We start from the raw sequence: 22,358 nt of genomic DNA, 5'->3' as shown, positions 1-22,358 counted from the left end.
ACCCATCTCAACCATTACCTTTACTATGGCCCAGAAAATTTTAATAATTAAAAAAAAAAAATCAAGATTCACTCGCAATAAGTGCCGATCTGAATTATAGATCACTCATACGTATGTGGATGATAATTCTGTATATAAAACAAAATAATTTTCGACAAATATACACAAATTCCACAAACTTACAGGGCTGGAAATGGTTGTTGATTAGATAAAACTTAATTAATTAGGTACTAGTTTCCCAACAAAATTCAAACTATGGCTGCATTTACTGAACAATGAAATACAAATAATATTATCTTTACCCTGACCCCTTTTGATCAATATTGTGTGACTCGTCCGGGAAAAAAAAATTACTATCAAGCCTTGGAAATTTTTGAAGGATATTTAATAGCTTGAATAATTAAACTTGCTTAGAAGCTTGTCACATATTTTGCTCGTAGCTCAAGTCATGATTTGGATGCACAGAAAGTACTAACAGCTGCAATACCTTAAGCCTGAGAAAACATCCATGACAACTCTCATATGTTTTCATCAATAAGAAAGAGATAGAGCGTATTTTACCAATAACAACATAGAAATAAGCTACTTGTGATTTATGAAGAGTTGCACAGAAAGACATCTCCACCAAGCTACAGAGAGTCACATATATATACATATATATATATACCTATATTCTTATACAAAGTTGCGGTTCTAGTCTTGTACATGGATTTTGAAGGAGGACAATATTTTCAAGCACCATATTAAGTAGACTCGACTGATTTGGGAGAGAAGGCAGCTACGGAACCATTAGGCGGCATGGACTTTGATCGCTTCATCCAGGCCGATGAACTTGACCGATGAAACTTGCAGCGGAAAGATCCTTCATGTGTTGTTGGTGAACACAAGCATTGGCCTTTTGGTGAAGTGGTGACAGCCTCTCCTTTGCCACTTTTTGGGGATGTGGAAACTTTAAGGCTACCATGGGAGGCCATGTATGATGTATGTGTTACAAGAGAGAACGAAGCTGGTAGAAACTCGAAAAGGGAAAGCTGAGTTATATAAGAATATATAATATAATATTACAAAGTAGATCGATTATGATATTATCCTCTTAATGTGAGGCCAGAACAAGTAATTCAATCAAGTGGTGAGATTTTAATTCCTCCTTGTTTGTCCATACTCCGGAGTGTAACTAACAAGCCAAAGAATCTCTATCTTAATTTAGTCAATCCCAAGAAAATTCTGTTGGTTTGGCTCACATTTTCCTTCAAAAGAAGATATGGTAGTGGCACGACCTAATTGGTTTATTTTGTAAAACAAATAGGAAAATTTAACTATTTTTTTATTGATGAATTTTCCTTTGTATTCCAATTTCAACATATAGACAAACCCAAAACTTTTGCATTTAAAAATTAAAACAACTTGACTTGTTAACGTACAGTTAATTATTATTTGAGTAAAGTTTTTTTGTTTATTTGTCATTCTAAGCTGATCGATTGGTGGTTTTACGCTGAAATGGCAATTTACTTTTAGCAATCTATGTAACAGTAAAGGGAAAACCTCTTTTTATTTTTTATTTTTGGGGCATATTGTATTTTGAATATGAGACAACCCAGAAAAAAACAAGGTAGCAGGTTATGCCTGGGGGTTGCATGAAGAGATGAGGTTTCCATGTGGGGCGTTTATCATGTACGTGGCTGATAATAACTGACCGAAATTTGTCCACAGCTTGCCAAAAGATCCCACCCTTCTAGTTTTATCAAAAATTTTAAGACGGCATATAAAATGGCACAATTTGATTTACAATTATTCACGTGGTAGATTATAAGTGGTAGAAAAAAGGTAGTTTATTCTTGTAAAAATGATAAATAATTAGTCATAGTCTGACATGTATGATAGTTGTAACAAAAATTGTGACATTTTATGTGGTACTAAAAGTTATATATCTTCTTTCAAAGAAAAAGTCCACAAAATTTTTTACAATTTCTTGCCACAATTGTAATTTGATAGTGTGTAAGTGGTAAAAAAAAATAATAGGTCCATATGAAAGTGACAAATAGCCAATTACAATCTATTATATAGAATGATTGTAAAAATTATGGATTTTTATGTGGTACCTGAATTACTCTCTTCTAAATGATTGTGAGCATTTGGTAACTCTCATTGTCATATGATTATGCAGTACTATATATATATATATATATATATATTGAGTGATTGGATTGTCATGACTCTTGATCATATCCCAACCATGATTAGGTTGATCACTAAGTGGATGGAGTCAAACTTGATCTTACCCGATCTGCTGATTCTGCTCCTAAAAATCATTGATACTCATCAGTTATCCTAACTATCGTCTAGAAAAATCCATTTTTTTTCTAAGAATTTCATTTAATAAATTTAAAAAAAAAAAAAAAAAGAAAAGATATAAGTTTCAAATTCAGAACAATCCTCTTTAATTTATATTTAAATAAAAAATTATTGTATTTAAAGTCAAGGATAAGATGAAAAACTTACCTGTCCATTGATTTTTTAAAGAGTACATATCTTCAAGCAAAATTCCAAAATAAAATAGAAAACCAAATAATATGGGATACATGTGCTTTGATTAGGAGTGACTAAGTCATACTTTGTATGGAAGTTATAATCTATATCTATATTACTATTTAAGTGACTTCGAAGCCGTGGACTCTAAAGTTGCTAAAAATTAGAACATTATCTATACTAATACTAAAAGTTACTGTCAACTATTTGGTCCTAAATTTTAATTTTTCAAAAAGAAAACTACTAGCCTCATCCCTTAACTACAAAGAAACGTGCAATTCCACTAACTTAACTATTTTCTTTTGCGAGACTTAGGACATGTTTGGTAGGAGGATTTTTGTTTTTGTTTTCAAAAAAATATGAAAACAATAAAATAGAAATTCCAAAATAAAATAGAAAACCAAATAATATGAGATACATGTGCTTTGATTAGGAGCGACTAAGTCCTACCTTATATGGAAGTTATAATCTCCATCTATATCTATACTACTATTTAAGTGGCTTCTAAGTTGTGGACTTTAAAATTGCTAAAAATTAGGACATTATCTATACTAATACTAAAAGTTACTGCCAACTATTTGGTCCTAAATTTTAGTTTTTCAAAAAGAAAACTACCAGCCTCATTCCTTAACTACAAAGAAATGTGCAATCCCACTAAATTAGCAATTTTCTTTTATGAGACTTAGGGCATGTTTGGTAGGAGGATTTTTTTTTTTTTCAAAAAAATATTAAAATAATTTTCAAAAAATTGATATTGAAGCTAGTTTTTAGATAATAATTTTTACATTATACGTCTTTAGCTCCCACTTTTAAAAGCAATTTTTTAAATATTGAAAAAAAAAAAATATATATATATATATGTTTGGGAGACCATTTATATTTTTGAGATTTTTTTATATAAAAAATTTACAAAAAAAAAGTGTAAAATTTGTAGATTACTTTTTTTTTTTTTTTTTTTTTTTTTGTGAATAATGATAAGGGATAGAGCTCATGTACTTACTTTTTGATAATGATAAATTTCAAATTTGAAGTGTTAGATTCTTTTTTGTGATAAAGATAAAAGTCTTTAATTTAAAATCTAGAAGAGTTTGGACAAATATGTGAGGTCCACTATTTTTAATTTATTTACTACTATATTATTAAAAACATTTTCTGTATCTTGAAAACATTCTTTTGGCCGTTTTCAAAATCTTAATATGAACAAGGAAAGTAAGATACAATTTTCTCTAAAATTGTATTTAGAGAATATCAGTCAAACAATAGATTCAAGTATGGGATCCACCATTTTATGGATTACAAAATAAAATAAATAAAAAACTATATTTAAATTATCTTATCAAATAGGCCCTTACCTTTTTTTTTTCAAAAAAGAAAAACACTATCAACTAAACAGCTAAAATTTCCTATAAAAAAAAAAAAAAAAAAAGAGCTAAACCACTACACTACTTACAACTCTGAGTCTCCGAGTTATGATAAATGGAAATTATTAACCTTCGAAAAAAAAAAATAGAAGAGTTTCTTAGCATGCTTGAGGCTAATATAATATAATTAGATTTAGTTCAATAAAGTTAAGATTCAAGATTAATTACACAGAAAGTTATTAAATGTTAGAAATATATTAGATATATTAGCCTAATATAATAAGCCAAGCCCAAACCTACTGTGTGTGCAAGACAAGTCTCATTCTTGTACTAAAAGTCTAGAGTTTAGTCTACTATATACTTATGTTATGGTTCATTGTAATGCAGGTTATGTACTAACACTCTTATACAATAAACGTAAGCCATCAATGTTAAACCACGTAATCCTTGTGTTCTCGTATTCCTATTTTGTTTTTCCTCTTCCAAAATATAGACTATCCAGTCTCTCTCTCACTTTATATGCTTGACACTAAAGATGGGATTTGCACATCCTCATCATTTAATATCTCATCAATCACATTGTCTAGTAATTTACATAGAAAGTATAAATCGATGGAAATCAAAGGTAATGTATATAGAATAATCACGGGATCTGGACTCATTTGGGTCTGATCATAACTAGCTACCACAAAAGCGATTTAAATTTCAATTCTATTAGTATCTATATGATGGGTGGGATATGTTTGAATATTGAATCTCGTTTTTAATATAGGTGATTTTTATCATTGTTTTGGAAACAAAGACTACTGGTGTGGCGGCAGAGATGGTGAAGATCAATGGGGATTTAAATTAAAATAAGCATCTATGAATGACAGGAGGTGGGCCACCAACCTTGAACACCTCCTTGTTGATGAGTTGATGCTATAAATTCAACGAGGGAGAGATAAGAAAGATGAAGAGATAAACAAATAGCGAAATATAGAAGAATAAGAAAAGATAGATAAGAAATATATATGGACTATGAAGTATGGAGTTGTTGAATAGGAATGATAAAAATGACACTTATTTAGGTGGAAGTTGTAGTCGGAATTTTTGTTTTACAAGTTCCACTAAAATTTCCAAGTTATTTTTCACTTTCTATAGCCCAATCTCAGAATTTACGGTAAATATAAATTTTTTTTTTTTGAGGGTGAGTATAATTTAAGATGCTGTCTTAACCCAAATTCTTTTCTTTTCTTATTATATATATATATATATATATATATATATATATGTAAGAACTAGATTTGAGTCCCTAGCCCAAATGATGAATAAACTTAGGCCCAAAAAGTCCAATACAATGAATTTGTAGAGAGTGAGTTAGAAAACTGGGTTTTAGTGAGTTGGACAACAAGTAAAGTGGATTCAAAGGATAAGAAAATGTAAGTAAACTAGTTTAATCTAAAGAAAATCATCCTCGGCACTATCCGAGGAGATCAGTTCTTATATATTGATTCTCAAGTTTGATTACAAGTTCAATTCTTGATTGCTACAGTATTTTTCCTTAATTTTTTGATCCCCCACTCTCAGGGTATCCCTTCTATTTTATACTATCTCCCCCTTTCATTTCTACCCTCCACGTGTAGGTCAAATGGTTGGTATTGATACTAGTCCCATCAGCACCTTCCTGAAATCTTTGAGTAATAGCTGTAAGGCTGAAAACCACTGTTCAGGTATTACTTCCTCATTAATGCGGACAGAAAGTTAGCTACAAAGTATTCAATGCAGTGGTAGCAGCTTTCTCCTTAGATATTTTAGGACTTCCCTCTATCCTATGTTTCTGTGATGCTTATCCGTATTAATGGAATTTCCTGAAATGTTCCCTTGGATTGCAGACCACCCCTTCAGACCTCGACTTTGATTAGCCGAGTTTGGACCTCGACTTTGATTAGCTGAGGAGACCCTCGGACCACCCTCATAGGTCCTTATGACCAAAACTAACTTCTTCACTTACTAACATGAACTCCCCTGATAATGTGCTAACCCCGCAGTTCGAACTTTTTCCCTCCTAAACCCCCAAGCATTTTGTATATAAGGAGGTGTCAATTTAACTACAAAGCTTTTGACAACTCAAATTATAGTTAATTATAAATTCTATGTTGAAACACAAGATAACGTGATATATCAAGATTTTATTGAAGATAATAGCTCTTTTTCGAAGGTTTATTTTTGACATTTTTGTTTAATGGTTCGCCTAGTTCCATTAAAAAAAAGTGGTTTACCTACTAATAGTATATATATCTGGACCCATAAATAAAATAAATAAATAAATAAAAACTATTTAATTCTTAGCCATTCACCTGAATTATGTACAATATTAACATTAGTGATCATGTGAACACTTTGAACATGAACATTAAGGTCACAGCAGGCATTTGCTTAAAAATAAATAAATAAATAAAGAGTTCACAGCCGGCTTGTACGGTGTGTGTGTCTATATATATATATATATATATATATATTATTTTAATAATTAAAAAATGAGAGATTTTAATTATAAACGTTTCTAATAAAAACACTAAAAATGTATAAATTGAGGCTCTTTATATTACATGAAGATTAGGAATACGACAGTGACACCAAAGTTAATCTGCTTAAGCACTTCAGCTTCAGCCTCGAAGTGGGCAATTATAATTTTGGACTGTTTCCCAATCCTTATCCCTCAATTAGTCAATTTTGCTGTACTTAATTAAGACAAAAACATAAGGGGTGCCACGCTGTCATTGCAATGCATTTGAAAGTCTATGGGAAGAGCGGAATACCACCACCAAATCCAATAATCAAAAAGACAATGCAATTGCTGCCCAACTTCCAAGCAGGTGGATGTATAAAATCAAAGGAAAATTATAGGACTTTTTACCGATTTGCTTAGGTTCTGCCACGAATTGGATTGGGCCACACCCTCTGGCCTCTGAGGTTGGTCAATTTTGCCATTTTGTTATTCTCTTTTCATTTTCGGCCATGTGAACTGCGTGTGAATTGCCATTGATATAAGTTTTCAAACCCACCATTAGCGGCAAAGTTTCATGCTGGCTAATATTGTACAATTCAATTTATTATTTATACTACAATCATTTATTTCATGTCGTTGTCTACATCCAGATACGTACATTTGATGTGTTCCCTAAACCAACTTTTCTTTTAATAATCATAATTATTTAATTAATGACTTAGATTAGATGTCTAAACGAAGTTGTTAGTATTGATTGTGACGTGTGGAGAACACCAAACGAATTGTTGCGAATTTAGAATTCTTGCCCATTTTCGAATCATCCTATACGGGGAAGTGGCAACATTACTTCAGCTATTGATGTACCTATGAATCTATACTTATATAGAAGCTTTGCATTTAATTTTGCAAAGCTCCTATTGCGCCATATATTCAGCAGCTACATCACTCTTTTTTCCTCAAATTTTTTCATTCTTTTTAATGTTAAAAATAAAGAAATAATAATATCTATATAATACATAATAATAATGGTTTAGTAATTAATTTTGGTTTCTTCTTTCTCTCCCAAAAAAAAAAAAAAAAAAAGTTTCTTTGCTTTTCTTCTCCTCATCATTCTTTCAACCATTCTTCCCCCTTTCTTAACACTTCTTCTTCCCTATAATTCTTCACCTTACCCTTACTCTTCCTTCCTCCAACTCTTAATCTTTTTTTTTTCTTTTTTTCTTTTTTACTCTTCCTCTCCCAGTCTTCTTTTATTTTAAATTTCCTATTACTTCCTATACACCTCTCTCTCAATCTTTTCCCCTCTCTCTCTTCGATTTTTTTTTCTTCTCTTTTTGTTGATTTATAATTGTTTTTGTCACATTTATGGTAAATTTCTTATACTTTCTTGCAACTTTGCTTTGGGTTGATACGTTTTGGTGTTTTGATTGCCCATCACAAACTCTCTTATGCATTTGGTTTAAATATAATTTTGGTTAATATTTAGTTGTTTTGGAAGTGAGAATTCAAGTATATATCATGAAACACTCAACTTGGCTTTGTATTTGAATGTGTCTACCAACTATTTGAGTAATTAATCATTATAAATTCTATGTCTAATGACTTATAATCTCATTTTAATTTTGGTTTGTAATAAATTTTTTACATACCTTTTTTCTCTATTTTCGATGTTAGAGGGAGAAACTTTGAATTTTGACTTTTTTTTTCTTTTTCCCTTTTTGGATTAAAATTGTGTTTTTATTGGGTTGGGTACTAAAAGTGCTTGTATCATTTTTTTTCTTGATTTATAAAATTTTGGATAGGTAATATGTTTTTTTGGATATAGGATGAGAAAATTTTGATTTTAAGAAAGTTTGTTTGAAGAATATTGTCAATTTCTAATGTACTTTAAAGATGCACAAAACTTTGTAAGTAAATGTTGTTTATGAATTGATATTAAAAAAAACGTTGTTTAGGAATGAATATTTTCTCTCCCTCTTTTTCTATTTGAGTTCTAGAGAAAGTTTGTTTTTCCTTTAATCTTGATAATAAAGAGATTGTTGTAATTATAATATGAATATATGTATTAACTTTAAAAATATTTTTAAAAAAATCTTGCACATCGTGCATGTTAGCAACTAGAAAATTTAATATTCATATCTTTTATTTTGAAAAAAAGAAAACAGTTACAATTCTCTATACGACTTTCATAATTTTAAATAATATAAAGCTAATATACAACCTCCATCATGCATTAACTTTACAAATTATAAATGAGATAATTCTTATATGATCTTCTTTCTTATACGTGGGTTATAATTAAATTAATTGGTATAAAAATTTGTTGTCGGGGCCTAAGTCTAAATCCTGTTTAAACCAAAAATCAACTGATATTTTAGTTTGATAGTATGAACAATCATCATGACGCATACACCAAAAATTCAAACTATCTTGTATCCAAAAAATTATATATATGATCACCCTTTTTTTTTTTTTAGCATCAAGTTGCATATTCAAAGACCAAAATTCTTGTAGCTCAACTGATTGGCATCTCCCGGCATTTTCGAACAAGACAACCAAGGTTCAAATCTCCCTTCCCCCACTATAGAATTATAAAGAAAAAAGGGTTGCACATTTAAAGAACAAATGATTCATCAATATTTTCCAATTTCACAAAGAAATTAATGGATAATCATTAGAATGGTTACTCAAAGCCAATTTAAATGCAAGCTTGTGATACATGAATTGGCCAAATGGGCATTGCAAATAACTTTTAAGGCCAATTACAATCCAAATTAGCTTTTAATTGTAGTATAATTTTACATCAAATGTCTATTTTAATTTTCTTAATTTTAGTGTCAAGTGACACATTCATAACATTAGTGCAAAAGCCTATATGACCACTTCATCATCACTATTGTTAAATGTCTAGTATCTAATAATTTTCCAAATAGGTATGAATATGCTCTAAGGGCATAAGGATTTATCATAAGGTTTTGGTTTATAAAAGTTTTTATCTGTTTAGCAAGATAAAATAAAAGATAAAATTTGGAGGAAAGTTTTGAAGTTACTCCATAAAAAAAGGTTTTTTTTTTTTTTTTTTTTAACAATCATCCACATATGTTTTTAATTCAATAATAAGTCAGGTGATTTAAAAACTTTCCTCCAAATAAAAGATAAAAGATAAAATTTGGAGGAAAGTTTTTAAGTTACTCCATAAAAAAAGACATTTTTTTTAACAATCATCCACATATGTTTTTAATACAATAATAAGTCATGTGATTTGATGCAAAAGAGATCATATATGGTTCTGGTTAGCCAATTAGGAGTGAACAAACAAGGTAGATGATTGATTTGGCCCTGTTCATTGGCTAAGACATGTAAGTTACTAAGTTAGCAAAGGCAAGTGACCCAATGCCAGAGCCCGTCGATTAGATATAGGGTCTGTTTGGATTGAGCTTATTTTTGCTGAAACTGAAAACTGAAACTAAAAACACTGTAGCAAAATATTTTTTAAATGTGTAAATAGTGCCGTGGGACCCATTTTTAATGAAAAAGTTGCTGAAAAGTGGAATTTGTGGGTTCGTGAATAGTGCACAAATGCACTGTTCACAGGGGAAAAGTCAACATTTGTGGCTAAACAGTAGCCAATTACTCCTGAAACACGAGAAAAAAAAAAAGGGACACATTTATTGTAGCGTGGGTCCCATTCTTAAAACGCAAACGCTGAACGCAGGTTTTAGTTGAAACCAAACGGGCACATAGTATAGTTAAGGACAACCAATGAATGGGGATTTACAATCCACAAAGCATGTGGCCTATATTTACTAGGGTAATAGCCCCAAGATCGAAAACCTATAGCATCACCAAAAATGCTCCCCTAGATTTCGCCCATGAAGGCACACCCTCCTCAACCACAATCAAGGTAATGGCCAAGTGGAGGAATGAATCTTGAAATCCAAAGACCTATAAATCCTCATCATCTCCGATGAAGTAAGGTGTTAAAAAAAGGGAAATGTTAACAAGCACCATGCGGTGCTTGTTAAGATTTTCCTTTTTGGGTTTCACTTTAAAAAAAAGAAAAAAGATGTCAAAAAAATTACTAAAAGAGATTAAAAAAAAAAAAAATACCAAAGCTGTCCAAAAATCTAAAAAGTTGCCCAAATATGTGTTGTTAATCGGCACCTTACGGTGCTTGTTAACACAACCCATTAAAAAATATTTTCTGCATAATACTCCTCTTATTCTTCTAAAAAGAGTACTACTGATATAAGCATAAGGTACCCGTTAACACAATCCATTGAAAAATATTTTTTGCATAATACTCCTCTTATTCTTCTAAAAAGAGTACTATTGATATAAGCATCAAACCTGAATAAGTTCAACTTTGTTGGGAGTATATTAGTAGCAAATCTCCATAAGTGCATTTTTAATCTGTCTGGTGTGCAATCACAGATTTATCATTATAATTAAAATAAGTCACTGTAATTTTGTTACATAACAAGTTAAAGGAGAATTTTTCAAAGTATAAGTGTGCGTTTGGATACAGCTTATTTTGCTGAAAATTGAAAACAACAAAAAAAATAATTTTTTTTTTTCAGTTTGTTACTGTTCAGCACTATTCATTGGCCTAAAATAACTGTTCATGGCCAATAAACAGTATGAGTTTGCATTGCATTGTACATTATTTGCAAATATGTATAATATTGTATATTTTTGTTTAGTTTACGATATGAATCTTACATTGCAAGTGGAATGTAAACTAAGAATTTCTCTTCTAAAAAAAAAAAAAGTTTGTTAAAAACAAAGAAAAAATAAAAGAAAAGAAAAAGCATATACAAAGCCGAAAAAAATGGGCCGCATGTTCTTGCTTTAGCTCATCACCTCGTTGGAGTGGAGAACTTTGCCTTTTGAAGAAGAGAACCGACAAAAAGGGCAACTAACTTACCAGTCAACGAACAAACTACCAGTCCTGATTCGAAACCATATAGCTAGTACTAAATTGACTTCTTCCAGGTTTCTCACTTACAAATAGTATGTAAATAGATCTAATCTTCCGTGGAACCAACACAAACTGCTCTGCCAATATCAATGTCCAACTCCTTATCCTCGTGGTTTACAGCTTTCTCATAGCTCATCATTGCTTTTCGCTGGATTTCACTTTCAAACTTGATAATCATCTCTGCCACAAACTCTCTTTTCTATTTCTGTCTCTTTGTTTCGTCCCTCAGAATTTTCAAGAACCAGTATCTATTTGGATTGAGAAATATGGCAAGGACAACAGGCAACAAGAATATACAAGCCAAGCTGGTGGGTATGTCTTCCTTATTATTTTTCTTATAAAATTAGTTCATGCTATGAAAAGGGCTAATTCTATCTCACATGGTTAAGCTTGATTTGGTGAAGCTAGTGAGAATCATTGAGCTTGTGGGTCAAACCAGAGACGCCTGTGTTATTATTTGAGACACAGTTTAACGACTTTGACAAATAGTATCTAATATTTGTTACTTCGGCGAGATTTCATTTTGTACAACCAGGACTAGATATTTAGATGCTGATTAATCATTAATAGTTCCCAAATCATGATTTTTCCAATTTCACGTGCTTCAATTATTATATGCCGCTGTCTGAAGCCTGGAGGGAACTGCATAATTTTATGGTCATAGATTACTTAAAAACGCATTCCGGCGAAGTGATATCCTATTTGTGAGGAATTCTTTTTGCTCTGTCAAAGTTCTGTAGATCACATTAACTTGATGAGGTTTGTAGCTAAGAATATCTAATTTATAGTGTGTTAATATATAAAGTTAAGTTGGTTTATAAAACCTTATTGTGACGTGTTAGGTATGATCCCAGTGAATCTACTGAAAATGCAAGAAGGTTTCTGGATTAAGTTTAGTTAATTTTTTTCGTAAATAACTGAATTTGAAATTTTTATAGTTCTGCATTGTTATATACTTTTACACGAATGATTAGCAAGAGGGAGAAGTTTGTTGGTTTTGACATCATTAAGCTTTTCCTAGGTACTTCTTGGGGACATGGGAACCGGAAAAACCAGTTTGGTATTGAGATTTGTCAAAGGCCAGTTTTTCGATTACCAGGTTCACTTTCATTTTCTTGACTATTTTTCTTTCCTCAAAATCATGATGTTGTGTAGCCTCTAACGTAAGTGTAATATGCAGGAATCAACCATTGGAGCAGCCTTCTTCACTCAGGTCTTGTCACTAAATGAAGCCACTATAAAATTTGATATATGGGACACAGCAGGACAGGAGCGATACCATAGTTTGGCTCCTATGTACTATCGTGGTGCAGCTGCAGCAGTTGTGGTTTATGACATTACAAGCATGGTAGCTATTTTTCAACATTCCAATATTTCAATTGTTAGATTCTCACATATTCACCTTTATCTAGGATTAGCTTTATTGCTAGCTTTTCACATTTTCATTTTTATCTCGAATTCATATTATGTTAGCTGTTTAATCTAAATATAAGCAGGTTTTGAAACATCTATATTACCCTTAAGATGCCAATAAGCTTCATTCTTTCTCTTTTGGTTTTGTATGTTTCATTGATATTGTAGTGGTAATTAGCCCTATGTTGCCTTTTTTTGACATTTCCTACACTGTTTCTTTTTTTCCCAGTGATGGCAAATCCGTAGGCATATATTGTAATCATTCTGACCATAATAACACTGGATAATACGCTCATATCTGATTATAACGTGTCTAAATATGTCTCAAAATTGGTAGATAACTCAATCTATTTAGGTATTGGATGATGAGTATGACTTATCTTTGAGTATCCTGTTCTTAATGCTAATCCAAGTTGATCATAAATTTTATACCTATCAATGATTTGTGAATGCTTCGTGAAGAATTTGTTAGAATTACAGGTGACAGTGAGAATTTATTGTCTATAGTAAGAGTGATATATACATATAAAGTGGGAATCCGTCTGACTAATTAAATGTATGGCACTTTGCTTTCAGGAATCATTTGAACGGGCCAAAAAGTGGGTTCAAGAATTGCAAAGACAAGGTAATTGACAGAAATTGGTGATTTATTTTTTCTTGACTTAAAAATCAGTCAAGGGGATGGGATGGATCTAGAAATTTATCTTTTCCTTTTATGGGGAACATGGGGGATTCAAAATTTCAAGAATGGGGGCATAGGCAACTGCCCCCTCTCCCCCCAAAGTGGCAATCTTTCCCTGGTCAATCTCATATAAGCTAAGACTAAACTTTATTTTTCTCTATATCTTGGTTTTCTATTGCTTCTTCTCTCTCTGTCCACTTCCTTCAATGAAATTCACAAACTGTGGTACTTTCGAGTCAGGATCATATCACCTGCAAATGCAATACAAGTTCTTACATGTCTTGAGATGCATAGATCTAGACTATCCACTATGTGAGGCCTTTGTGGCACCTACATGGGTTCCATGTAGGCCCACATGCATGGAATCACTAGAGCAATTTTTCCAATACATTGCTTGGGATATGCCTTCCTCCAGGTCTGATGTTATAGTTGTTTATACCTTCCATTCTTTCTTCTCTTGCAGAGCATTAGTAGTCCATTACTCTTACAATTAGTTCACATCATATGTATTTTTTTGCCATCTCCAAAGTATGCAAGATCACTTTAGGGGTATCTCCTTGAGGATAAATTTTTATAATCATATTACGTTGCTACTATTGTCAATAATTTGTAATTCAAATGGCACCTCCTTGTCCAATTAGAATGGAATAATTCATGGGTTCAAAACCCACTGGCCATCTCAAAGTTCTGATAAGTTTGACCACCCTTTAGACTGATTAAGTAAAAATATTTTATTGAAACCATATCCACAATCATGTGGAAATCAAGCTCAATTTCATATATTGGCCAGAGTTACCCCCTTCAACATAATGTTTTGAAAACTGTTGAGCATTAATGTACTGTGGAAGTGAACGGTATTAGTTCAAAATCTAATTTGATATCTTTTTTTACTATATCAGGAAATCCAAATTTGATAATGTTCTTGGCGGCTAACAAGGCTGACTTGGAAGAGAAGAGAAAAGTGGGAGTCGAGGTAGTTATAGTTCAATATTCTTATTTGTTATTTTCATGTTATGTGCCTCTAGACATTTGAGGAGAGGACTCACAACCTAAGCTTTGCCCTAGACCCTGAGAATGCCAAGTTGTGCCCTGGTTTGCATAGGATCCTACTTTGGCCTCTTCCTATTTTGCTGAAATGCACTTCACTTTAAAAAATTTATTTTTATGTTTTATTGTGTTTGAAAAAAAAATTTATCAAAGACTTGTATTGAACTGTGCAAGCATCAAACTGTTTTTAAAAAAAAAAAAAATTGCACCCAGTGTACAAACTTCCAATCTTCTGGGGTCTAGGAGAGGTGATTGTTAGGAAACCTACCCCCCCCCCCCCCCAAAAAAAAAGTGCCAAAGAAATAGGAAAAAATGGGATAAAAAAATGAACAAAAGCAAACACAAAAAAGCATTATAGCTTTTGTATGGGTGCATTCCATATTTGTGATTTTGATTAGGAGAGATTATGTCAATTATGCAACTTATTTGTTGCTTATTTGATCCTTGTTGCAAGTGAGTCCATTGTTCTATGTAATTGCTAAAGACAAATTTTCAATACTTCAAAAATGATTACAGGATGGTGAGCAATATGCAAAAGAAAATGGTTTGGTTTTTCTTGAAACATCTGCAAAAACTGCACAGAATGTGAACGAGCTCTTCTATGAAATAGGTAACTCTAGCTACCTTTTTCTGTTGATTTTTTTTTGGATCAAATGCAATGATTTGTCTCTTCATTTCACCGCAAAGCTGCACCTAGAATATGAGGGTTGATCAAGCCTTCAAAGTTTTGACATGCCCATAATTGATCAGAAAGGAGGAAAATCAAATAAGAAATAAAACTCCTAAAACAAAGAAAGGGGCAAATGTCATTTAAGTTATAACTTCTGAACAAAGTTCTTAAATGAATAGTCTAGGTCCACTAGTTGCTTCATCATTTGGCAACAGTTTTTCTTTGATATTGCCCTGCCAATTAACCATTAATGATGACATCAACCAACTGTTGAGTCCAATTCTCTTTTACCCAGAAATTCGTTTCCATGCTTATAGAGAAGCCTTTTTTTGCAGCAAAGAGATTGGCAAAAGCTAGCCCTTCACGTCAAACTGGAATGAAATTACACAGTAGATCGCAAGAAAGTGGGAGAAGACTGTTTTGCTGCTCTGGATGATACCCATACTTGCTATTTAACTGTATGTACTACTTGCAATGTTATGAACTTATAGTATGTTTTATTTCTTTAGCATATTTTCATCACTCACTGGGGAGTCTCCATTTTTTGGCTATTAATTGAAAATATGCAGTCAACCTTGGTGATCTAGCTACATTACCTTTTGGTGATGTAATTAGTGCTTAAATATAGCTTGAAAACCCAAACGTTTTTTACTAACTGGAAGAAGTTTTCATTTCCCTTGTTTTGTCATCCATATGATATCAGGTTTTCCTCGATCATTGGTAAGGACATCCCTGGATCTGATGGAAATTCATCGTGGCTGATCAAAGGTGAACTGGTATCGAAGCTGCACAAACATGTTGTAAGAATATTTGTTCTATGTACATTTTGAGATCTCATTAGAAAAGCTTGTGACACTTACAGACATTTTACATGCTCCTGTACGTGCAAGAGTGATTATGGAACTTGAAAGTCAATAAATACAGCAGTAAGAAGTGTCATAGCTAAAGAACAAAACTTGATTGCTGAATTATATGCAATATGGCCTAAAACAGGCATTGCAAACAAATCAGGTTGGGAGGGATATTAAACTCAAGCACTCTAACCATTAAAAATCCAAGAATTCACTATTCAAGCCCTCCTACCTGCCATGATTTCAGCTTTTTGGTCAGTGCCTTTCTCTAATTGACAGATATCTCATTGCCATCCAAGTCATTTTCACTCTAATCATATGAGGTGCTATGCTAAGTTTAGATTACTTTGTTGCTCCTGCCAACGTATTCATCCCGCAGATAATAGCACTTCATTCTGGTCAAAATGATATGAAGACACAACTGCCTTCTCTATTTTTTGTCTTTTTTTTTTGGGGGCGGGGGTCTCAATTTGTGGACTTCTGATTTAAGCAATTTACTTCTACACATTAGATTGGTAACAAATCAAGCATTCTGTTATTATTTCATGTTAATTTAAGTCTAACAAATTTAACCAGCTAATGCGTACTTGGGAATAATTACATTTCAAAATTATTGATAATGTGACAAATTATATGATTAAATTCCTTAATGTTTAGCCAAACATACTAGCAAAACTTTTTTTTTTTTTTTGGATAGGAAGCAAAACGTTTGATTTGTCACAAACCTCATGTGAGGGTTAATTGTTCAAATAAAAAATTCAAAGACCAAATTGACACTCACTAAATTACAAAGGTGACATTTGTTATTTTTGCTAAATAAGATTTTTTTTTTTTTTTTTTGGGGTGGGGGGTGTGGGGTGACAAAGAGGGATGGTCCCAAGTTATCTCCTTCCTCCGAAAAGAGAATCCAAGAAGGAAAAAAAGAGATGTGCAAAGTACCATCTCTTTTCCCCAAAAAAAAAGTCAGATTGTGGCTACAAAGTTAACTGATCTGGGAACAAAAATGAAATCCTAATAAACAAAAATCCCCAAATCAAACAACAATTTGAACTTGATGAGCCCATTGGCTTCACATACCCTTTTCTTTTTCATAATAAAAGAATGGCCTCTTGATCCAATGGTAGACTTGCGACATCGTATGGTCCATCATGTTAAGTCTTAGGGTCCGTTTGTTATTGTTGTTTAAATAACAGTTTTCAGTATTTAAATAATATTATACGTATTTTCATACATTTTTTCACCCACACGTATTTCTAAAAAACACAAACAACGTTATTAGAAATCTCTTACGAAACAGGCCCTTAGTTATGAGTCTAATGCGGTCATTTAACGAGATCTATCAGATCTTGCTCCAATCAGCTTAAATAATGCCTTTTACACATATTTCTAAAAAACACAAACAATGTTATTAAAAATCTCTTACGAAACAGGCCCTTAGTTACAAGTCTGATGCGGTCATTTAACGAGATCTATCAGATCTTGCTTCAATCAGCTTAAATAATGCCTTTCAACATAGAGTCTAATTAAAATTAAATATTGCTAATCCATCCCAAGAGTTTGGCTACCGAAAGAGTGTGATCCTTTATCCAATTACTAGATACGCCCATCATAAATTCTAATTCAATTTTTCTAGATTTCCTAAACTAACTCCATATAGAATGGGTCAAGCTTAGGTCCAATGTCTAGTAGTAGGGCTGTCCAAGGACCCGTTAGAACCAACCCACCCGCTGCTGCCGACCGAACCCGACCCGTCGTCGACCAAATTGACTACTTCAGTGGTCGGCGACGAATTTTATTCTCCAAAATCTGAGCTGAATCGGTTAGATATCGAATCTTCTCCTCTCAAATCCGAGGAACCCGATCCAACTGACCCATTTCATGTTTCTAGCGATAAAGTGTAGATTCGGAGAGATTTTTGAATTTTTTGGGGAAGATTTAGACTAGATTCGGCGAGATTTCACTAGATCTAGCCAAGATCTTGCTGGATCTAGTGAGATTTGGCAGAATTTCTACCTTTTTTTTCAAAATTTTCTTGCCAGAGTTCTGCCGTTTTCATCTTTTCTTGGCCAGAGTTTCGTCGTTTTCCAGATAACCAACTCCAACCGATTCACCCAACAACCGTGGAAGCTTCGACCCACCCAATCTGATCAACCACTCCAGTCGGCAACGGGTTGAAATATTGACCACCCGATTTGGTCGAGTCAGTTCCAGGTTGGGCACAAACTCGACCCAGGCCTATCCAGTAGTACTAGACCTGTTGAGAAGATAACACATATCAACTTTTGAAAATGTCTCCCATCTGACTGGGTCCAACGCACTGGATACATTGGACCTAAACCAAGTCCATGTAGAATTTACCGCCACACTCATTAGGCTAAATGATAACTCCTCGCTTACGAGGTTGGTTTAGTAGAGGAAGGGTTTGAGATTCAAGATCAACAAGAATAAATATTATAGATTTTAAATAATATATATGAACTCCGTATGGCACTTTTTAAAAATAAATAAATAAATAAATAGTATATGCAAATAGAGTATTTTTAAATCCAAAACTAATCATCCATGTTTTAATGAGTGATTAAGATTTTTCTTAAAATATATACCAAAATAGTATTAATCAATATATATTTTTAAAGTAGCAATCAATATTTGGCTACATACTATTAAATGGAATACTCTAATCAACTCATATAATGATGATTTAATATTTTTAATATATATAATTTGACAACTAGGGAGGAGATTTGAACCCTTGTTCTCCATGTCAAGGAAAGCAAGCAATGCAGTGAACTATAAAACTTTTTGTAATAATTGGAATTTTAAGAACTCTACAATAAAACTATTTTAAAATTTTTAGAAAATTTCTTATCAATTCATACCATTCTCTTAAATACCTAAAGATAGGAGTCTTTTGGCTGAATATTGCTGAATCTGGAGTTTATTTGCGTTATAGGTACTGTTCCAAGTTAATTAGGGAAATGAGGAAAGAGAGTGAATTTCGGCAACGGTGTTGCCAAAATTCAACAAAAGTATGAGGGAGAAAGAGAAAAAGTTAGAGAGAGAAAATTTTGAATTTCGGTAATCACATTATCGAAATTCTGCTGCCCAGGTGTGAAGTGCTCGAAGTGTGCTAGTGCTAGGCGAGTGCCCAAAGGGAAACTAGTTGTGGCAATGCCATTGCTAGGGGGAAATTTTTTTTTTGGCAATTGTGGCAATGCCATTGCCGAAAATGGGAGGAAAAAAAATTAGTGGTTGCCGAAATCTAGGGAGAAATTAAAAAAAAAAAGTGCTACATCCACAATATTTTTATAACATTTTCACAATAAATTACAGGTGATTAGTTATTATTAGTTCAAATTTGAATTTAACACTGAGATTAATTTTTTAATCCAATAATAACAACCAATAATAACCTGCCACTTAGGATTTATTGTAAAAATGTTGTGAAAATGTTGTGGACAAATCATTTCTCATTAGTTCCTTAGCTATTGGAAATCTTATGTCTTTGAAACTACAACTGTGTGCTCCAACCATCTTGGGGATTATAATCTGGTTAGGAAAAAAAAAAATTGAAGTCCATTTGCAGTGAAGAGAAAGTACATTCACTTACACAAGCTTTCAACTTCAACCTTGGTTGTGTCACTGAGTGCTCCAACCACTATTTTTTTTTTTTCCCTCCCATTTTCGGCAATAGCATTGCCACAATGGCCACAAATTTTTTTTTCCTATTTCGGCAATGGCATTGCCACAAATCAATTGCAACAATTTTTTTTCCTCCTATTTCAGCAATGCCATTGCCACAAATCCATTCCACAATTTTTATTTTTTTTTTGAGAAATGATATATGCATACAATTTTTACAACATTTTTACAATAAATCCTAAGTGGCAGGTTGTTATTGGTTGTTATTGTTGGATTAAAAAAGTAATCTTTGTGTTAAATTCAAATTTAAACTAATAATAACTAATCACCTGTGATTTGTTGTGAAAATATTGTGGACGTAGCACTTTTTTTTTAATTCCTCCCCAGATTTCGGCAATCACTATTTTTTTTTTCCTCCCATTTTCGGCAATGGCATTGCCACAATTGCCAAAAAAAAAAAAAAAAAAAATTCCCCTATTTCGACGATGGCATTGCCACAATTAGTTTCCCTTTGGGCAGCAAAATTTTGGTAATGTGATTACTGAAATTCAAAATTTTCTCTCTCCAACTTTTTCTCTTTCTCTCTCATACTTTGGTGTTGCCGAAATTCACTCTCTTTCCTCAATCCCCTAAGTAACTTGGAACAGTGCCTATAACACAAATAAACTCCAGATTCAACAATATTTAGCTAAAAGACTCCTAGTTTAGCACCCAAAAAAAACACTCTTTAAATATAAAAATGAAATAATACATAAATTCTTAAGTTCTCAATCCAAAGTTCACTCATCTAAAAATTTCATAAAAGAATGACAGACAAACCGTATGTCAACAAAATATGAAATATAGTTACCAGTATAACACCTAGCATTGAAAACTTTACTTAGAAAGACATAATCATGTTAGGATCACTCATGAACTGCATAGGTTAGTGTTTGTTTAGTCTAAGTAATTTTAAGTAATTCAAAAAGAATTTTGAAAAAGACAATACTATCTTATAGAAAATAATTAACTAAAAATGTATCACACAAATTATATATAAGAAATTGTGATATTTAATATTTTTTATAAATAGTGAATTTAAAGAGAACTAAAGAAAATCAAAATGAATTTATAAAATAAAAAAAAGTTAAATGAGTAATTAAAATCTCTTTCTATAGTTTCTTTTACATAAATTTTCTTTCATTCTGTTAACAAAGTTAAACAAACTCACAAATTATGGGTGTTTTGAATGGAAAAAGAAATTTACTGTCAAGGTAACTACTAAGCGAGTTTAAGACCAAACAGGCAAAAATGAATCACAATGCTAGCAGATGGAAATCAATTTTCATTGGACTCGAAAAAGAGAAAGATTGAGAATAGTTAAAAGAAGAAAAATGAGAAAGTAGAAATCTGAAAGAGAGATTTGAGAGTGAAAAAGTATGAGACAAACAAAGCCAAAACGATAAGAAAAAGGTTATTATTTTTCTTAGTAAACAATGGATCCAACCTGCCATTTTAGCGGGTTGGGGTCGGGCTGATCCGTCTCATAAGTCCAAAGAAAAAACAATTAACGAGCCAAGTCTCATTTTGCCGGGTCTAGCTAACACAACTAACTTTCACTACCAAACAAAGACTAATTGAATTGGAAATCAATCGCAATAGGAGCTGCCAAAATAGCTCTGTCAACAGATTGATTAATGCAACTGAAAGCCCCCTGTTTCTGTTAGTACCTTATATATATAGGGTGCTCCTTCTAAGGGAAATTCCATGAAGGCAAGAAACTATAAAAGCAAACAATGACTTATTTTGGAAGGGGCTAAGATTGTGTTTCAACTTATGTGGTGCTCTCCATGATCACAGGGCACTCATAATGCTCCTTTAAGGGCACTCATAATGCTCCTTTAAGAGCACTTCTCTCTCTTCTCTCATTAAATAAACATTTCATTCTCTCTCTCTCTCTCCGGCTTCTCTTCTTTCTTCTTTCTTCCTCAAAAATTTTTTTTTCTCTCTAGCTCGCCGGCCAGCTCCCTCATCGCCGATCTGTTCTGCCGACCCACGCCAAGCCCCATTGTTGATCTCCCCAAGCCCCATCGCCCAGTCTGTGCCCCTCTACCGGCCTCAATGTCACCGACCCAAGCCCCAAGCCGCCGATCCACGCCTCCACCCAGACGCTATCTCTCTATTCTCTTTGTTGTGATTGAGTTTGTTTGTTTGTTTGTTTTTTTTTTTTTTTAATGTATTTTCATATGGGTTTGGTAGCTGTGGTGGTGGTGGTTGATTTTGGCTATAGTAGTGGTGGTAGATGATTTTGACAGTGGGTTTGTAGATTTTGGTTGTGGTTGTGGTGACTGGTGGCAATGGGGTTATGATTGTGGTTGTGTTTTTTTTTTTTTTTTTTTTTTTTTTTTTGTGGTGGTTGCCAAAGTAGAGTGGTGGTTGTGGCCCGTCGTGGTGGTGGTGGTGGGGGTGGTTGTGATTGTGGGTGTGGGTGTGGTTGATGGTAGAGATGGTTGGTGCTGTGTATGTTTTTTTGGGTAGTTGGATATATTATTTTATTACAGTGGTTATATTATTTTATTATGATGTTTATATTATTTTATTATTTTGAAAGCTAAAATAAATTCACTACTGTAACATATGTAGATAAAATAGATAAAATAACTTTTATTGATGCTAAATAGCTAAAATTATAAATCCACTGTTGCGAATGCTCAA

At 32.7% G+C, this 22,358-nt stretch overlaps 1 protein-coding gene across 2 annotated transcripts; it reads left to right on the top strand.

Annotated features, from left to right (window-relative positions):
* Positions 1-11,218: 11,218 nt before the first annotated feature.
* On the top strand, positions 11,219-16,239 carry LOC115976952 (ras-related protein RHN1-like). Of its 2 annotated transcripts, none has more exons than XM_031098525.1 (8): positions 11,219-11,667; positions 12,381-12,458; positions 12,540-12,707; positions 13,349-13,397; positions 14,354-14,427; positions 15,018-15,111; positions 15,507-15,629; positions 15,875-16,239. In XM_031098525.1, exons 1-7 carry the CDS (start codon positions 11,626-11,628, stop codon positions 15,605-15,607), a joined length of 606 nt encoding a protein of 201 aa, XP_030954385.1. In that variant the 5' UTR covers positions 11,219-11,625; the 3' UTR covers positions 15,608-15,629; positions 15,875-16,239. The 2 variants fall into 2 exon arrangements, with proteins under 2 accessions (XP_030954385.1, XP_030954386.1); XM_031098526.1 differs by having other exon boundaries at positions 11,382-11,671.
* The last annotated feature ends 6,119 nt before the right edge of the window (positions 16,240-22,358 follow it).

Source organism: Quercus lobata, chromosome 2 (assembly GCF_001633185.2).
Source record: "Quercus lobata isolate SW786 chromosome 2, ValleyOak3.0 Primary Assembly, whole genome shotgun sequence".
Lineage (NCBI taxonomy): Eukaryota > Viridiplantae > Streptophyta > Magnoliopsida > Fagales > Fagaceae > Quercus > Quercus lobata.
The sequence above is the reverse complement of the archived record's forward strand: the minus strand, read 5'-3'. Positions and strand labels throughout refer to the sequence as shown.